A 19104-nucleotide genomic window follows, 5' to 3' on the forward strand; every position below is an offset into this window, starting at 1 on the left:
TAAAAAACCCTTCATTAAGAAACCAATCACAAAGGCAGCTATGAGCAACATCTTTAATAGGCCAAACGTTTCGACATTTTTTCTCATGTCATCTTCAGTGGTCTAAAAAACGATAAAACAAATATAAGTATAACAGAACAAAGTTAAAATACTAAGAAAAATACAATGGTAAACATTTACACAATATTAAGTGGGTATGCTGAGAGAGTATTGTTGAGGGATGGCTTTAGTTGGGAAATATATAAGGACTCCAATATTCTTAAACTGTTTCTATTACAGGTGGCGAGGATACGAAAATGATTGAGATTGGGTTGAACCTTACAAGAGAAGCAGTGGTCCCGTATCTCAGAAAATGGGGCGTTGTGTGGCGGGCGCCCTGTTCTGGCAGACTTACCTAAGTGCTCACTGACTCGGTTTATAAGTGAGCGCAAGGTGCTACCCACATACTCAGCCTGGCAGCTGGGACAAGTAAAACAATAAACAGCCGACGAGCGTAAGGCAGTTGGCAGAGTGTCCTTAAAACAGAAAAAACTACCTATACATAGATTATTTGTAAACACAATACGAAAATGTTTATCAGGGTAAAATTTTGTAAGTTTTTCATAAAGACCCCTTTCTAATTTCTTGGAAACTTCACCTAGAAATGGGATATGTAAATAAATTGTTTCTTTGGCAACAGTGGTAAATGGTTGTTTAGGATGATATTTACTTTGGAGAAAGTTATTCAGAGTTTTCTCAAACAGGTTGGTGGTGAAGCCATTATTATAGAAAAAAATCCTTTAGGAAAGTAACTTCATTATGGAAATCTAGGTAAGAAGAAGACAGAGTAAAGGCACGGTGTAAGAGGGTATGGACTGAATTGATTTTGAAGCGGAAACTGCAAAAGCTGAAAAAACTAATACCAAGACCAGAAAATGTAGGTTTACGGTAAATAGAGGTGGAAAGTCTACCATTGATTTTTGTAATGTTTAGGTCAAGGAAGGGGATTTGTGAGTCTATTTCAGATTCCATAGTGAACTTGATATTGTCATGTTGTGAGTTAAGGTAATGTAGGAAATGGTCTGCATGTGATGTTTCCTTAAAAATCACAAAGGTATCATCAACATATTGTCTATATAAAATAGGTTTGAAGGCGATAGGACAATCATCAAGCCAGTTTTGCTAGTGGTAACAAAGGAAGATGTTAGCGAAGGTGGGTCCGAGTGGTGAGCCCATCGCCACGCTGTCTGTTTGTTTATATAATTCACTGTTAAAACAAATAAATTATCCTTAACACATACACGTAGCAGATTCATAAACAGGGATTTTGTCATATTTTCAAAAATGTCCAGACCTGAGAACACAGAATTTACACATATATCTATTGTCTCGTCCAGTGGAATGTTAGTAAAAAGTGACTGAACATCATAACTGACCATAAAACACGACTCTGGCAGTCAGCAGTTCGAAAGGGATTGAGAGAGTTCATGAGAATTTTTACAGTTAAGTTATTAGTTGTGTATGGCCTAAGAATGGGAACAAGGAACTTTGCAAGATCATAAGAGGCACTATTATATGCAGCAATGATAGGTCTAAGTGGGACCAAAAACTTATGAACTTTAGGGAGTCCATACATCACAGCAGGATTCGAACCAGTGGGTTTCAGAAGTGAAGCTTCTTCCTCCTTAACAGCACCAAGAGTTTTGAGATTATTAATGAAGTGTGTGATTTTATCTTCAACTTTAGTTTTGAGCTTATATATGTCATCGAAAACAAGTTTAGAGAACTTAGTATCATCCTGGAGGATATTGCACATTTTAGAAACATAATCAGTCTTGTTTAAGAGAATAACCCCACAGATCACCAGGTCCTTGTTATTGCCTAGATTTTTTAACAATTTAAAATCAGATTTAGAGAATACAGGAGAAAATACTTTGTCAGAGCTAAAAGTATAAAAAGTACTATGTGCAAAATGTTTTATGGAAGTTAAAACATTACTGAAATCAACATCTGGTGTGATTTTCAAACCTTTTATCTGCTTGATTATAAGCTCAAAATCCAAAAAAATTTCTATAAAATGAAGGTTTGAATACAGGGAGGCAGGAGTCTAATCCAAATTACAGTAAAAATTTCTCTCTGGGAGACAAGGTGAAATCTAAGAGGTTAAAAATTACTTTGTCTGGGTCACATGGGTTTAAGTTGCACCTACCACCAATATTACGTAACTTCTTTTCATGGGTAGCACTGACACTTTTTTCATATGCCTGGGTATTAGTCTTAATAAACTTACTTAAACAAATAAAATCCAGTCGAGACACAACAGATCTGAGAGTTTCAAACGAGGAAGAAAGCGACACAGCAGCTTCATTAACTTCTTTTTCTTTTGTTTTAATTTCAATGTCAATTAACTTCTTTTGCCAATCCTTGTAAAAATCTGAACTATGTAGCGAACGTTGATACAACTTGAACTTCAAAAATTTAGAAGTAACTTCGTACACTTTACAACACTTGAGGAACCGAAGGTCGAGTTGTTTCTTGGCGAGTCACTTCGATGCCTGCTGAGACTTGCGGAACCCATGTAGAGCAGAGTATCCATATCTCCTTCGTAGAATATCCGAAACAGGTTGATTTCTAGGAAACCGTATTTTCAGCAGGAAACCAATCACAAAAGCAGCTATGAGCAACATCTTTAATAGACCAAACGATAAAACAAATACAGTAAGGTCCTGAATTACGTCAGAGTTACGTTCCTGAAACATGACGTAAGTCGATTTTGTACGTAACTCGAGTTTTTGTACTTTCAAAGCATATTATCGAGTTTTCAACCAATAATCTTTTATGGTTATTCAGGTAAGTAAAAGGTTATATTGTTATATTGGTATATTATTTACAACTATGTAGGAATATATTGATTAGGGCATGACGAAGGACTGCAGGTTGCCGAGAGGGCGGCCTGAGGCCGCCAGGAGGGTGGGCAGGTCGAATGTTGTGGCCCAGGGCGGACAGCTGGGAGCTTTGTGGAGTGCGGTAGGAGTAGAAGCGTTATATAAGTAAAGGTTATATTGTTATATTATTTACAAGTACGTAGGAATATGAAACACAAGCTTGTTTTTGTTGTTGATTAAGGCCGGGAATGCGAAGGACTGCATGTTGCCAGAGGGGTGGACGCCTGAGGCCGCCAGGAGGGTGGGCAGGTCGAATGTTGTGACGCCCAGGGCGGACAGCTGGGAGCGTGGTGCAGTGCGGTGGGAGTAGAAGCGTGGGCAGCGGGCAGGAAATGCAATAGGAAAGGGCAATAGGGATCAGCAGACAAGCGCAGGCGGTGCAAGTGAGCTGCAGTGTCGTGTGGCCCAGGCGAAGGCTCGGAGTTGTTATTGTTGTGATAGGTGTGTGAGCCCTCAAGGTCGTCAACCTCCCGTTGTCATGGTAACGGGCTTCCCATTTTCTTCTTCACTCCCTTACACACAGCTGCTGCCTCCTTCTCATGTCTTTTAATTATGTCCACTTTTTCTTGTAGCGTAATGGTTTTCCTTTTCTTAGCATCACTGCTATCACTCAGGAGTTTTCTTTTGGTGCCATTGAGCAAGATACTAAGATAGTCAGCAAACGCAGATGTAGGAACACTCTTGCCAGGGGCGACGGTGTGGTGGAACTGAGGTACGTAGAGTGTTATTGTATTCAAGCATGAGGTGGGCGGTGTGGTGGATAACCACTAGTGACGCCTGGCGGCCAACAATAACAATAAACCCCGCGCTTTACGATTTATAAATTTTCAATTTTTAAAATCTTAAATTGCCTTATAGTGGACTGACGTAAGTGCGAGTTTGACGTAACTCGAGACCGACGTAACCCGGGACCTTACTGTATAAATATAAAAGAACAAAGTTAAAATACTAAGAAAAATACAATGGTAAACATTTACACAATATTAAGTGGGTATGCTGAGAGAGTATTGTTGAGGGATGGCTTTAGTTGGGAAATATATAAGGACTCCAATATTCTTAAACTGTTTCTATTACAGGTGGCGAGGATACGAAAATTATTGAGATTGGGTTGAACCTTACAAGAGAAGCAGTGGTCCCGTATCACGGAAAATGGGGAGTTGTGTAACGGGCGCCCTGTTCTGGCAGACTGACCTGGTGATCTGTAGACCTGACAAAAGGAGAGGGGTTGTTCTCTTAAACAAGATTGATTATGTTTCTAAAATGTGCAATATCCTCCAGGATGATACTAAGTTCTCTAAACTTGTTTTTGATGACATATATAAGCTCAAAACTAAAGTTGAAGATAAAGTCACACGCTTCATTAATAATCTCAAAACTCTTGGAGCTGTTAAGGAGGAAGAAGCTTCACTTCTGAAACCCACTGGTTCGAATCCTGTGATATATGGACTCCCTAAAGTTCATAAGCTTTCGGTCCCACTTAGACCTATCATTGCTGCATATAATAGTGCCTCTTATGATCTTGCAAAGTTCCTGGTTCCCATTCTCAGGCCATACACAACTAATAACTTAACTGTAAAAAATTCTCATGAACTCTCTCAATCCCTTTCGAACTGCAGACTACCAGTGTCGTGTTTTATGGTCAGCTACGATGTTCAGTCACTTTTTACTAACATTCCACTGGACGAGACAATAGATATATGTGTAAATTCTGTGTTCTCAGGTCTGGACATTTTTTAAAACATGACAAAATCCCTGTTTACGAATCTGCTACGTGTATGTGTTAAGGATAATTTATTTGTTTTTAACAGTGAATTATATAAACAAACAGACGGCGTGGCGATGGGCTCACCACTCGGACCCACCTTCGCTAACATCTTCCTTTGTTACCACTAGCAAAACTGGCTTGATGATTGTCCCATCGCCTTCAAACCTATTTTATATAGACGATATGTTGATGATACCTTTGTGATTTTTAAGGAAGCATCACATGCAGACCATTTCCTACATTACCTTAACTCACAACATGACAATATCAAGTTCACTATGGAATCTGAAATAGACTCACAAATCCCCTTCCTTGACCTAAACATTACAAAAATCAATGGTAGACTTTCCACCTTTATTTACCGTAAACCTACATTTTCTGGTCTTGGTATTAGTTTTTTCAGCTTTTGCAGTTTCCGCTTCAAAATCAATTCAGTCCATACCCTCTTACACCGTGCCTTTACTCTGTCTTCTTCTTACCTAAATTTCCATAATGAAGTTACTTTCCTAAAGGATTTTTTCTATAATAATGGCTTCACCACCAACCTGTTTGAGAAAACTCTGAATAACTTTTTCCAAAGTAAATATCATCCTAAACAACCATTTACTACTATTGCCAAAGAAAATTTATTTACGTATCCCATTTCTAGGTGAAGTTTCCAAGAAATTAGAAAGGGGTCTTTATGAAAAACTTACAAAATTTTACCCTGATAAACATTTTCATATTGTGTTTACAAATAATCTATGTATAGGTAGTTTTTTCCGTTTTAAGGACACTCTGCCAACTGCCTTACACTCGTCGGCTGTTTATTGTTTTACTTGTCCCAGCTACCTGGCTGAGTATGTGGGTAGCACCTTGCGCTCAATTATAAACCGAGTCAGTGAGCACTTAGGTAAGTCTGCCAGAACAGGGCGCCCGCTACACAACGCCCCATTTTCTGAGATACGGGACCACTGCCTCTCTTGTAAGGTTCAACCCAATCTCAATAATTTTTGTATCCTCGCCACCTGTAATAGAAACAGTTTAAGAATATTGGAGTCCTTATATATTTCCCAACTAAAGCCATCCCTCAACAATACTCTCTCAGCATACCCACTTAATATTGTGTAAATGTTTACCATTGTATTTTTCTTAGTATTTTAACTTTGTTCTTTTATACTTATATTTGTTTTATCGTTTTTTAGACCACTGAAGATGACATGAGAAAAAATGTCGAAACGTTTGGCCTATTAAAGACGTTGCTCATAGCTGCCTTTGTGATTGGTTTCCTGCTGAAAATATGGTTTCCTAGAAATCAACTTGTTTCGGATACCCTTCATTAAGTGAAACTTCTTTAAGCGAACTGATTATAACAAATTTCACCCCTGACTTGAACTTCCATTGAGAGTAAGCAAAGCGAGAGTGCTTCATAGTACAGTGAAAGGTTTAATGAAAGTAAAAATTATGAAGTTAAACATTTAGGCTGTTTAAGTCATTATAATGTACACTATGTACGTAACTTTATAATGTTGATGATCTTAAATTTATGAAGGGAGGGAGAGTGAAACGGGAAAGACACTAACCGGCAACCTGTGGAATGTAAACAAAGGGCGAATCATTGTATTACAAACAAAACTTATGTACCACATTTCCATAAGGCTTTCCATTTTTTCCATTGTAGAGTCATGAGTTCAGGTGGTTCTTTTAGCTTGCAAGGAAGATACTATCTCACCAGCCTTCTTAATAGTCTGCTGACTTGAAAATAGTAGTCAAGATGGTGGCAAGCAATGCTATTAGTTTTCTCGCCTCTCTCATGTCTGTGAATAATATCCAGCTTCACTTGGAGAGTAAGAGACTTCCTGGTCTTCTTAGCAATGCTAGGCGACATTGTAGGGCGTTTTGGTGGTAAGTTGAGCGAGGGAAAATGAGCTGCTGCTGACGGTGTTATTGTTTTGAACTAGGGGAAGTGAGTGGTGTGTGTGTGTTGCCCACGAGAAGCGCTGGTGTATTCAAAAGCCTGTTGGCTTGTGTGATACGGCGGTGCTTTCAAACTTGGAAAAAAATTACCTGGATAAAACTTCGTTAAAGCGAGTTTGGTGTCCGTTAAACGAGCAAATGGTAGTAAAATGATACCTTCGTTGTAGCAAAATTTCGTTGTGTGAACCTTCGTTATGCGGGGGTTGCCTGTATATGTGGGAAGTGCTCTTCAGCGCCCATTAATGGCACAGGCAATTTTATTTATAGTGGTACCCATATTAGAGCCGATATCACCACCCAAGTGCATCTCTGGTGTAACCACCTAGAACCTGGGTATCATGGTGACATGTAGTTAACTTTAAACCACTTGACAAATGGCATAGCTTCAAAGTGTTATGTGGTGGGATTTAAACCTACGTGTGGACATCTGCCTAATCCCATACTCACCACCTTATCCACTATGCCATTTGCTTCTGTGAGGCAGACTCAATAATATAATGTCACTAAGTCACTGAATACCACATCCTCTCTGAACAAATAATTTCTGAGCTGGAAATGTGATGGAGTGGCCATCTTAGCAGTGGAAATGTATATCATGAGCCACTAAGACAGGGTGGACAGGTGTTTGGGAATGATTTAATTCACTTTATACTGATTCCTATGAGAAATATAGTTTTGGTTTGCAAACTTTTTTGGATTTTGAACAGGATTCACGAACAAATTAAGTTTGAGAATGGAGGTTCCACTGTATACAAATTGGAAATAAATATAACTCTAGAACCTCTTCACACTTGAAGCATTTTCAAGTTTGCTAAATCAAATCTTTCGTGGTAGATAAATAATGTGAATTGTCTTGTTTCTAAAACATGTTTATAATATTTTACACTTCACAATGAATTTCTGTAACATTTAAACAAGTATCTTTCTGACTGAATAATTCCTAGTGACCAGAGAATAGAACTTCCTAGCAATGCTCCCTAAAAATGAGAACATTTGTCTTGTTTTACTGGATTACTATATATAGAGAATAGTTGAACATGCCAGTCAAACCAATGCAGGACATAAATAGCCTGTATGGTATAACATGACAGTGTGGAATTACTGAGAGACATATCTTTACCTCATTGTTGTGGATACGAGTGTCCCTGGAGTACAGCCGCACCTCCCAGGTGGCCGGTGCTCTCTGGTCCACTGCCTCCACTAACGCTTCTAACCGTGGGAACTGTGACAGTGGGAACTGGTACGCTAGGGTGAGGTGCAGAGCCTTACTAGCAACCTCCCCAAGACTGCCTGTTGGAAGGATTGTCCCTTAGTTCTAGCGAGAAGATGGAGGTACACATGTACTGCTTCCACTTTATTCTGCCAAAGGATGCTACTACTGTTCAAAAGTGAAAATGTACTTTTTTCATTCTTAACATTTACTGAAGCAGCAATAAATTGCTCTCTCTCCCTTTCTTCCTTACTTTTATTCAGTACTTGGTTTGTCTTCCTTTGTAGGTTACACAATACCAAGCTGGAGGGGTAGAGACAAGATGATGCACAGATTTTCTTTGGCCTGTAATCCTCAGCCCTTATGAGAAGCATACAGGAGTGCAACAACTTCCCAACAACTACATCATATTGATATAGTCCAAGGCTATCACACACTGGACTGCACAACTACAAGAATAAGTAATAACCAAACCATAAATTTCAGATATCCTTTTCAATTTTGTATATATTATCTATATATTTTTTTCATAAGCATTCTGAAAAAAATACTATCTAATTCTGAGAGATGATCTGGAATCAATAAAATATGTGATCCATGTTATGTCATCTTCATAAAGCCAAATAAGTAGTGTCTCCTCTCTCCCTGTCTCTCTTTGTACACTAAAGTACAGTAAATTCAGTTTTAGTACTGGAGCATGAATGAACCAGAGCTGTATGAGTGAGAAACTCTTATAGTGATCATGTATGTCTTTTTGTACATACTGACTCGTATAAAGATAGTAGTAGTAGTAGTAGTAGTAGTAGTAGAAGTAGAAGTAGAAGTAGTAGTAGTAGTAGTAGTAGTATAAGTAGCAGCAGCAACAGCAGTAGTAGCATATGTATGCTATAGGGGTTAAAACACTGCAAACAGAGGGTGGAGGTGAGTGTGTGAGTGGAGGCATGCTGGTCTGGGTGTGGGAGACACAGCCTTACCAGAGTCAGTGTGGTAGTATGTATCAGGCAGGTAGAATGAAAGCTGGATCATCTATATGTACAGGGAAATATGCACAGTTGACATGCATGACTTCATATAAGTGCAGAGATTACTGTTATGTGCATGATATTATCCTCTGGATGGCATATGTACTGCAGATCATTGTTAATACAGATGTTAGTAATATGTTTAGCATGTACCTCACAGCTTAGTACTGTTATTTATGGTTATCCAGAAAGAAACTTTCCCCATTTCATAGTTTTTGCGGATAATTTCTACAACAATAACTTTCTATTTGATTGGTGTAGCTTCAGTTAACATTTTGATCAAAGAGAAGGCTGTCTTGAAATAACAAAGAAAATACACTGATCACATGATACAATACTAAAATTCCAAGTTTCTACTTGGTGAGGAACTGTATGTGACCTACAGCTGTAAGGAAGGTTCATGCAAGGGTATGTTTTCTACAACACACAGTGGAAACCTGATTCTGCTCACATAGTTTGAAGAATTGAGAAGTTAGGCAACCAAGGGAAGGCTTGCAAGACCATGCTGAAGAACTTAGGAAAAAAATAAAGTAGCATAATTAAGCTACTGAAAAGGTAGTAACAATGATAGGGTAAACTCTCCATTCCCTTTGGACATAACCTCCTTACAGTATTCTTGTGCCAAAGTAGTTCCTGAACACCAGGGCAGACATACTGCCATCACCTCCAGTTTGTCGTAACAACCTGCGTCAACTTTGTTAAACAAGAAAGGCAAATGTAAGCAGTTAGTTTTCCGGTCAAAATGGGCAACTGAGACAGAAGCTTGCAATTACTTGTGCATTCTTTAAGTCTAATCCTTAGGCCTATATCTAAGTCTATGCCTTGCTTGTTTTCTATATTGACATGTGAGAGCAATATTTATGACATTCAGTGTTTTGGCAGAAGTTCCAGACACTTACAGAGATGTATGTTTACTCAGAATGATAAGTGCAATTATAATCATATGACAAGAACAAGAAACAATGATGAAAGTCACAGCAGCCACCAGACACTTACATAGGTGTGATGCCTCTTTGACAAAGGACATGGCAAGCTTCTTGATCAAGTCTTCCTGATGCTCGGTGAGGAAAAGTCCCATGTAGTTGGGTGAGATGTATTTGTCGAGGGTGAGGCTGGAGGGGAAGGATGGCAACAAACTGTGCACCACCTCCTTCAATACTGACACCAATGGTTCACAGTTTTCATCTCCACACTGAGCAAGGAGAAATATTCTTTTATTTTGTTTATATCTTTTGATAAAACTCTGAAAACTTAGAATTAAGTACATCATCTTTAAAAAGCCATTTAAAAAAATGAGAAACTTGTAGCAACCATGAAAAATACATGACAAGGGGGGAGAGAGAGAGAGAGAGAGAGAGAGAGAGAGAGAGAGAGAGAGAGAGAGAGAGAGAGAGAGAGAGAGAGAGAGAGAGAGAGAGAGAGAGAGAGAGAGAGAGAGAGAGAGAGAGTGGTTGGTGTGTGGAGGGGATGGGGAAGGGACAGGTAGCTGTACACCAAGACTCACTTTAAAGAATGAGCAAAGTGTTATGTGAGGCACCAAATTGTGAGCACCATTCCATCCACATTTCTGTAGTGACTCATCCCAGAAGGCCTGGATCTGTTCATAGAGAGGACCAGTGGGACACAGGTACACAACATACTCCCTTGGCCGGTCCAGGTCCAGTGTGGTATCATTGACATGTGCCAGGAGCCAGTCTGAGGCCAGCTGGACCCCTCGGTGCCCTGTGGCTGCCAAGGCTTTTTCTCTGAGGAAGGAAAGCTATACATCATCCTAAAAAATCTTTCACAAAACATAAAACTATCTTGAAGTCCCAGAACATATCTTGAGAATTTCCCTTGCAAAAATCTTCAGTAAAAAATTATACCAATTGTGTTGAATCATCACAACCAATGGTACTAATACATACACTTAATCCTCTGCTATCATATTTCATTGCTATTGCACATACTTAAAAAGCTGCACATATGTCTAAATTGTGCACAAAATTACTGCTATCATGTGTCCATCATTAAAAAATTCCTGGGTTATGATGTCATGTGATAGTTGAGTTCCTCTATATACTTTTATTGAGAAACAGTTATTCACATATTTCACCAATCTACCCATCCACTTTAGCTCCTAATCATCCAGAATGGGTACCGTATTTGACAGCATATAAGGTACACCTTTATCCAGTACTTTTTACATACTCTAACATCATTATCTAATTGTTGGTATTATTATCATTACCAGTATTATCACTTTGAAAAAGAATTATCATAAAAATGAAAGCAATCTAACCTGTGAGGCTGTGTTGCATGTATACAAATATCAGCTGATCAACACCCTGATTCAATGCCATCTGATGGTGAGGAGTAACACCAAGTTCATGGTCATAAAACACATCAACACCCTCACCATTATGGCAGCAGGAGGAAAAAGATCAAGCTACACAATCTCCTGCAAACTGCAAGTAGTAGATTATGCCAAGGAGCATGGCAACAGAGTGACAGCAATGAATTTTGGGTCACCACCAGTGGAAAAAATGATAAGTGTCTGCCAACAGCAAGAAGACCAACTGAGGAGCACAAGGAAAGATAACTGTTTTCTGAATGTGTAAAATTCTGCTAGATTGCTTTCAACAGTATATGCTTAAATACACTAACATTTTTTTCCTGAACATGACTTGCTGAAATGGGTGTGCATCTTATATAATAATGCATTCTATATGCCATCAAATACGCTAAGTAAAATGCTTCAAAATGTATGTTATTATGATTCTTGATTTTTTATTATATTGTATTATTTCTTTATTTTTATACTATTATATGGTATAAAAACTGGACAAAAAGTGACAAAAAAATTAGATTCTTGTATCAATTTAATATATATATTTTTTTTTATGCAGGAGAGACAACTGGCCAAGACCCACTGGGTTGCTAGTTCCCTTAAAAGTCAATTGAGTTATACAAAATTCAGGGACAAATGTTTTGAGATCTTCCTCTTAAAAGAAGTCAAGTCGTAAGAGGATGGAAATACAGAAGTAGGTAGGGAGTTCCGGAGTTTACCAGAGAAAGGTATGAATGATTGAGAATACTGGTTAACTCTTGTATTAGAGGGTTGGATAGAATAGGGATGACAGGAATAAGAAAGCCTTGTGCATCGAGGCAGCAGGAGGAGGGCAGGCATACAGTTAGCAAGATCAGTAGAGCAGTTAGCATGAAAATAGTGATAAAAGATAGAAAGATATGCAGTCACAGCCTGCTCTCTAAAGACAATTCTCCTACTTCTCATAAAACTACATGCACTTACCACACACACACCCTTCACTTAAAATTCAAAATTTAAATAATGACGACTCCAAACCCAGCCTCAGAGTCCCCTTCTGGGGGAGGGGACCAGAAATACCTCCAGGTTGGACTGCCCTCTCGTTAGCGACACAAAATGTCTTGACACCTCCCTCAACTTTTTCTTCATTAACTTCTGCAATATTTGCAGTCTTAGATCTAATTTTCAATCTGTGGAAAACTGTCTCTCCTCTACTAAACCTCTTCTTCTTTTCCTCACTAAAACACAGCTGTCTGAGGCTACTGACAGTAGCCCTTCTCTCTTCCTTCCTTTTTTCTCTATTTTCATTTTCACTCCAAAGCTGGATGTTGTGTCTAAGTGCACAATAACTTAACTTGCTCTCATGCCCATGCTCTTGAGTCTTATGAGTTTTCCACCATCTGGTTTAGACTCAACAGTCACTTTCAAATTAATTTTATCTGTGCTGTTGATCTCTCCCCTAACTCCTCTGACTATAGTATATTCTTTGACTAATTAAGTTCTAAAGTGAAGCACATTCTGTCTCTCTACCCTTTCGCGGAGATCTCAAACCTTGGAGATTTCAATGTTCACCACCAGCTTTGGCTTTCCTCTCCTTTCACTGATCATCCTGGTGAACTAGTCTTCAACTTTGCTATCCTCCATGACCTAGAGCAACTGGTGCAACACCCTACTTGCATTCTTGACCGTCTTGGAGACATGCCCAACATTCTTGATTTCTTCCTTACCTCTAATCCTTCAGCTTATGTTGTTGCCCTATCTTTTCCATGGGGCTCCTCCAATCACAATCTGATTTCTGTATATTGTCCTATTTCTCCAATCCCTCCCCAGGATCTCCCTAAGCAGAGGTGTCTCTGGCATTTTGCCTCTGCCAGTTTTTTTTTTTTTTTTATGTAAGAGGGAGAACTACCAAGGGCAAAAAAAAATTAATATTAGAAAAAAAGGCCCACTTGAATTGTAGTCTCCATAAAAGAATCAAAAGAATTACTTAAAATTCAGAGACAAATGTCTCGACACTTCTCTCTTAAAAGAAATTAAGTCGTGGGAGGATGAAAATATAGAAGCAGGCAGGGAGTTCCAGAGTTTACCAGTGAAAGATATGAATGATTGAGAATACTGGTTAACTCTTGTATTAGAGGGTTGGATAGAATAGAGGTGAGAGGAAGAAGAAAGCCATGTGCAATGAGGCTGCAAGAGGAGGGGAGGCATGCAGTTAGTAAGATCAATAGAGCAGTTAGTATGAATATAACAATAGAGGATAGAAAGGGACGCAACATTTCAGCGGTGAGGGAGAGGCTGAAGACAGTCAGTCAGAGGAGGGGAGTTGATGAGATGAAAAGCTTTTGATTCCATGCTATCTAATAAAGCTGTATGAGTCAAAGAGTACTCCATTCAAGGACGGATAAGGCCCTTGTACAGAGTCAGTAGTTGGAGGAGCAAGAAAAACTGGTGGAGACACTGCAGAATGCCTAACTTCATAGAAGCTGTTATAGCGAGAGATGGGATGTGAAGTTTCCAGTTAAGATTATGAGCATATGACAAACCGAGAATATTTAGTATAGAAGAGCGAGACAGTTGAGTGTCTAGTCTAGCTTATAACAGTGAAGTAAGTAACATATAATATTAGCTTCCTCTATGTTTAGCATTTCTTTCTTAATCTCAAATTGTCTGATCTGCTCGAAAACAATAAAATATAAGGAAACTATTAGTGTGTTTAAAGACTTCAGATTAAATTAAGGAACAAAAATGAAACACAGTGGAATGAATCATAATACATCCTTATCTTACATGATCATTGTGAGTCCAAAACTTACGCTCTGTGCTTTGGGAAACCCATCTGTAGAAGGATCTGAAGAGGAGAGAGATGCTGCCGAGAAAGCTTGGTTGGTGTTGGGTTCTTCCGAGGGGGCAGGAGTGTGGCCATCATGGTGTGGTGGATTTCCAGGCTCTGTAAAGGCCAAGGTCATCACTCTCTTCTACCGGCAGTATTCACAAAACTCATCTTACAACAAATCTTGTACATGTATTTCAAGTGACAGCCATGAATATTACATATGATGACGTGAGTGATCGAAGGTTGTGCAGAACATTAAAAGTGCAGAGGTAATTTTTGTCTTGCTAGAGAGAAAACACTTAGAAATAAGGGGAACATCTATTTTCTGAATTAAATATACCTCTGTGCTTGCACCTTGCCTAGTAAAAACTCTTCAAACTATGTATCAACATCTGCCTTTTCTTCCCACTCCAATCCCTCAAACTACCATTCTATTGCTCTAATTTCTTGTATCTCTAGAACAGGGGTTCTCAACATTTTTCATCTTATGTAACCCTTGAAGTCTTTCAGTATTGGTCACATACCGCTTACCCACAATGCAGCGTCAGGAAGGATAAAAATAAATGCATGGTTTATTGACTTAGTTTATTAAGTTTTAATTGTGTTATATATCTGGAGCAGACAAAAATTTCATTTAATTTGAGTATGTCACTATGAGGTAATGTTGATAGGAACTAGTACTTAACAGGGAAACACTGTGACTAGAATGCAGTAAAATGGAACTACATCAGACAGTTTTCGATCATTGTGGCAGTGAACTAGAGCTGCTTGCAGCTAGTTGCAACTTGTTACTAGTATAAGGTAACAAGGTAAGTCACTGTGTATGTGAATAGCATATAAAAATATTATATCAGAACTAAATATTATAGGTTTAACATAACATAACATAAATAATAGGATAACAAAGGGCCACCAGGGCCCATCTAGGTTATCCTGTATCAGTCGCACAGCGACCTCGTCATCAGTACTTAAAGATACACTTACAAGTACACAATACATTATATACTAATTCTAAATATTTGGCCCATTAACAGGGCTAAGTCCTGCAGCGAAATCCTCTACAATTTGTGGTCCCCATACATGGGGATCATGTCTTATTCAACTATAGTAAATTTCTTATAAAACTATCATGCAGTGCTATACATAATTATAAATCTAATGAATTTAAGTGCTTATCTAATCTGTTTTTAAACATTGTCAAACTAGTGCTATTTACAACCGTCTCTGGCAATGCATTCCAGAAGTCTACCACTCTATGACTAAAGAAATATTTTCTTATATCTAACCTGCAGCCTTGCTTTCTAATCTTCCTGCCATGATTTCTAGTCCTATTTCCCTCCTCTAAGGTAAAGAAAGATCTCACATCTATGTAGTTTGTATCTGAAAACATTTTAAATAACTCTATCATATCCCTCTTATACATCTCCTCTCAAATGAAAACATGTTTAATTCCTTTAATCTATCTCTATACTCCAGGCGCTTTAATGCTGGTATCATCCTAGTTGCTCTTCTCTGAACTGCTTCTAACATGTTGATATCCTGCCTATAGTGGGGTGACCAGGCCTGTATGCAATACTCTAAATGGGGCCTAACATAGGAATTATATAAGCTACGCACCACTTCCTTACTTTTATAACTAACATTTCTATTTATAAAACCCAGGATCCTATTTGCCCTATTTCTTGCTTCTAAACATTGCTTTGAAAATTTCATAGTCCTGTCTATCACTACTCCTAAATCCTTGCAAGGTTGTGTGGCAACTGTAATCCTTGTTGATGTTGTTAACGCGTCCTGGTTCTAGTGGAGGACGCATGTAGGCCACTTTGAATACTATGAGTACAAAAAGGTTTGCAGTTATTCAAAACAAGTATTTTGAGAAACCTGCCATGTATCCCCAAAATTCCTCTCACGTACCCCTGTGGGTATGTGTACCCCAGGTTGAGAACCCCTGCTCTAGAGCTTCTGAATCTATCCTCAACAGAAGATCCTTAAATTCCTATAATTTCCCAGCATTATATCTCATCACCAGTGTGGATTCTGTCGAGGCTGCTCTATGGGTGGTTTTAGTCATGGTAACCTCTTTTAGGAATTTTGGTGAAACTTTTGGTGTTGTTTTAGACATATCAAAAGTTTTTGACAGTATCTCGCAAAAGGTTTTAATCTCCAAACTACCCACCTCACTGTAACTTTATCTTATTTCCATCCAGACCGTTCTATTGCTCCTGTGGTAGACTGTCCCTGTTCTTCTTCTATGTTTCTTAACAGTGATGTCCCTTTAAGTTCCATCTTGTCACCCACTCTTATTCATTAATGATCTTCTAAACCAAACCCTATCCACTCCTATGTTGATGATACCATCTTACCCTTTTCCATGTCTTTTCACAGACATCCATGTCTCCAGGTAGTAAACAGCTCACACAGGGAAGCCACAGAATGTCTGACAGGAGTTAATGACATTTCTACCTAAATCAACCATAGATGTCCGGTCAAAATCCATGTCTTAAATAAGGTAAGAGGCACCAAAGATGTGCTTTGCTGATATACTATCTAACCAGTACAACAGATGCCCTTACCTGGATGATCTTTCCCTAACAGCCATGCTAGTGGAAACATCAAATAAGCACTGAAAGGCCTAACTAACCAATGCGCCAGCTTAACCAAACTCACAAACAAAAGACACAGTCAGCTTAGACGAAAGCTGGAAAGTGCATTCGTTGGTGGAACAAGATACATATGGTCAGGGGTAATAGTCCTAAAGCTGGTTGCCAAGAGAATCTTTGAGAGTGACTTTGAAAGTGCCAAGATCACTCAACTCAACAATATCAGAGGGGTAAAGAATTCAAAGGACCAACAACACAAACAGAGATATAACAGCAACGACATTCTCAGGAACGACAGGTATGGGCAAATTTCATATAGTGCCCTCTAGTACCCAAAGCTGGGACATAATGAAATAGTTTAGTAAACTTCCAGCACTCAATCAGTCTAGCTCTTAATAATCTTCTCTAAATAGAAAAGAGATCAAGTGTGGAAAACTTGTTTGCATAGGATAGATCCCCCAAACCATCAATATTTCTAGTTCACCTTAGCTGAACTGATTCAAGTAACTTTATGTTGCCAATGTAGCCCAAATTCCACACAACTGAGCTGAATTCAAGAAGAGAACAGATGTGAGTAATATATAGTGACATCATAAAATTCTGTGATCAACATAGAGTTGACTTCAGTAAGTCAATTTGCTATCAATCAACACTCCTAAATCTTTATTCTGATTAATATATGGAATGGGAATATCCTAAAAAAAGTAGGAGGCAATGAATCCCACCATATATCGCCTTGAGACTTTGCCATTTGTTGAGTGGTTTAAAGTTACCTACATGTCACTATGATACCCAGGTACTAGGTGGTTACACCAAATATGTGCTTGGGTGGTGATATGGGCCCTAATATGGGTACCACTATAAATAAAACTGCCTGTGCCACTAATGGGTGGAAGCTTAACAGTGCTTCCAAATACTCTTCAAGTTACCTATAGGTGCTATAAAAAAAAAAAAAAAAAAAAAAAAAAACACACTGACAAGACCAACAAGAGGAGGATCTCCACTGAATTCAGGGCTTTATTTTTCTCAATTAGGGTGTTGCCTATTTGGAATAATCTCCCTGAATATGTTGTTACTGCAGTTTCTGTTGCTGCATTCAAATGCCAAATTGATTTATCTTTGGGTAATGTTCTATGTGAGTTTGTGTGAAGTTTTTGTATGGAGTCTGAATGAAACCATATCAAAATTATGGGTGACTTTAATGCCCATCACCACTTCTGGGAACTTGCCCTCCCCAGGAGCCGGAGAAACCGTTCAGGCGCGTCACTCAAGTTTTCTAGCGGATAGTGATTCTCTCTCCCTTCTCACATCTCCTGGCCTCCCTACCAGGATTGACCCAGTTTCAGGGAATCCTTCCACCCTAGACCTGTGCCTGGGGAATGGCCCACTCATTCTCACCACTATAACTACAGGCCCTTACATGGGGAGTGACCATCTTCCTGTGATTATTGCTTTCCCATCAGTGCCATCACCCCCTTTCACTTCACGCAGACCACGTTGGTCATTCAAAAAAGGGAGACCTGGTATCTTTTCAGAAAGAGTTAAATTCAATCATCCCACCCATGACCCTCCCATCAGTTGACAAAATTCACTTCCTTACAGACGTCTTGGTGACTATCGGATCCCACCACTTTCACCTTGTCACTTCCTCCCCTTCCCGTTCCTTTTGAGTCCCCTGGTGGTCTCGGAAGTGTGCAGCGGCCCTTCAGGCCAAGCACCATGCCTTTGCAGCATGGCGAAGGAACCCAACCCCTCCACTCCGCCAATGTTTTCATTACCTAGAGGCCCAGTACAAGCGTGCTATTCTTGATGAGAAACGCTAAGTGTGGGTCTCCTTTTGTGCTTCCCTGTCCTTTTCCACCTCAGTCTCCCGAGCCTGGTCTTTCTTCAAGAAGATGGTCCACTCCACAACCCCTTTCATATTCCCGTTAACTAGTACGAGTAACGGTGTCCTCCTCACCATTGATGCCCAAAAAGCCTAGTATCTTGCCACTCACATCCACACAACACTTGGCTCCCCAGATCCTGTGCCCACACATGTGCTACCCTTTTCCTCACACTCCAGCCATGAAATTGGCACTGCTATAACTCCCCAGGAATTCACCTCAACCTTACTTTCACTGTCCGCTAAGAAGGCAACGGGACTGGATGACGTGCTACATGAGTTTCTTCGATGCCTCCCAGATGCTCTGCTGCAGCTCCTTCTGGACATCCTCAACAACAGCTGGTTGTCGGGGACGATCCCTTCAGTGTGGCGTCTTGCCACCACTATTCCTATTCCTAAGCCTGGCAAGGACCCAACTTATAGACCTATTAGCCTCCTGTCTAACATTAGCAAGGTTTTCGAGCATGTTATTCAAAATAGACTAACCTGGTGGTTGGAACACAAACATGTTCGGTTTTCGCCCTCACTGGGCACCCTTGATGCCTTGCTATTGCTGGAGCATCACATTCAGGAAGGATTTAACCACAAAAAAATTCACTTT

At 39.4% G+C, this 19104-nt stretch overlaps 1 protein-coding gene across 1 annotated transcript in view; it reads right to left on the reverse strand.

The window, feature by feature from the left end:
* The window catches only part of LOC123511339 (protein UBASH3A homolog), a gene marked incomplete in the record, with an annotated part of 138084 nt that overhangs the window by 115654 nt on the left and 3326 nt on the right, over window positions 1-19104 (reverse strand). Inside the window, 5 exon segments of the mRNA XM_045267140.1 lie at window positions 7766-7935; window positions 9487-9570; window positions 9874-10069; window positions 10382-10622; window positions 13999-14132. Of these exon segments, the coding sequence (XP_045123075.1) occupies window positions 7766-7935; window positions 9487-9570; window positions 9874-10069; window positions 10382-10622; window positions 13999-14111 (804 nt within the window).

The sequence above is a fragment of the Portunus trituberculatus genome, chromosome 31 (genome assembly GCF_017591435.1).
Source record: "Portunus trituberculatus isolate SZX2019 chromosome 31, ASM1759143v1, whole genome shotgun sequence".
Classification (NCBI taxonomy): domain Eukaryota; kingdom Metazoa; phylum Arthropoda; class Malacostraca; order Decapoda; family Portunidae; genus Portunus; species Portunus trituberculatus.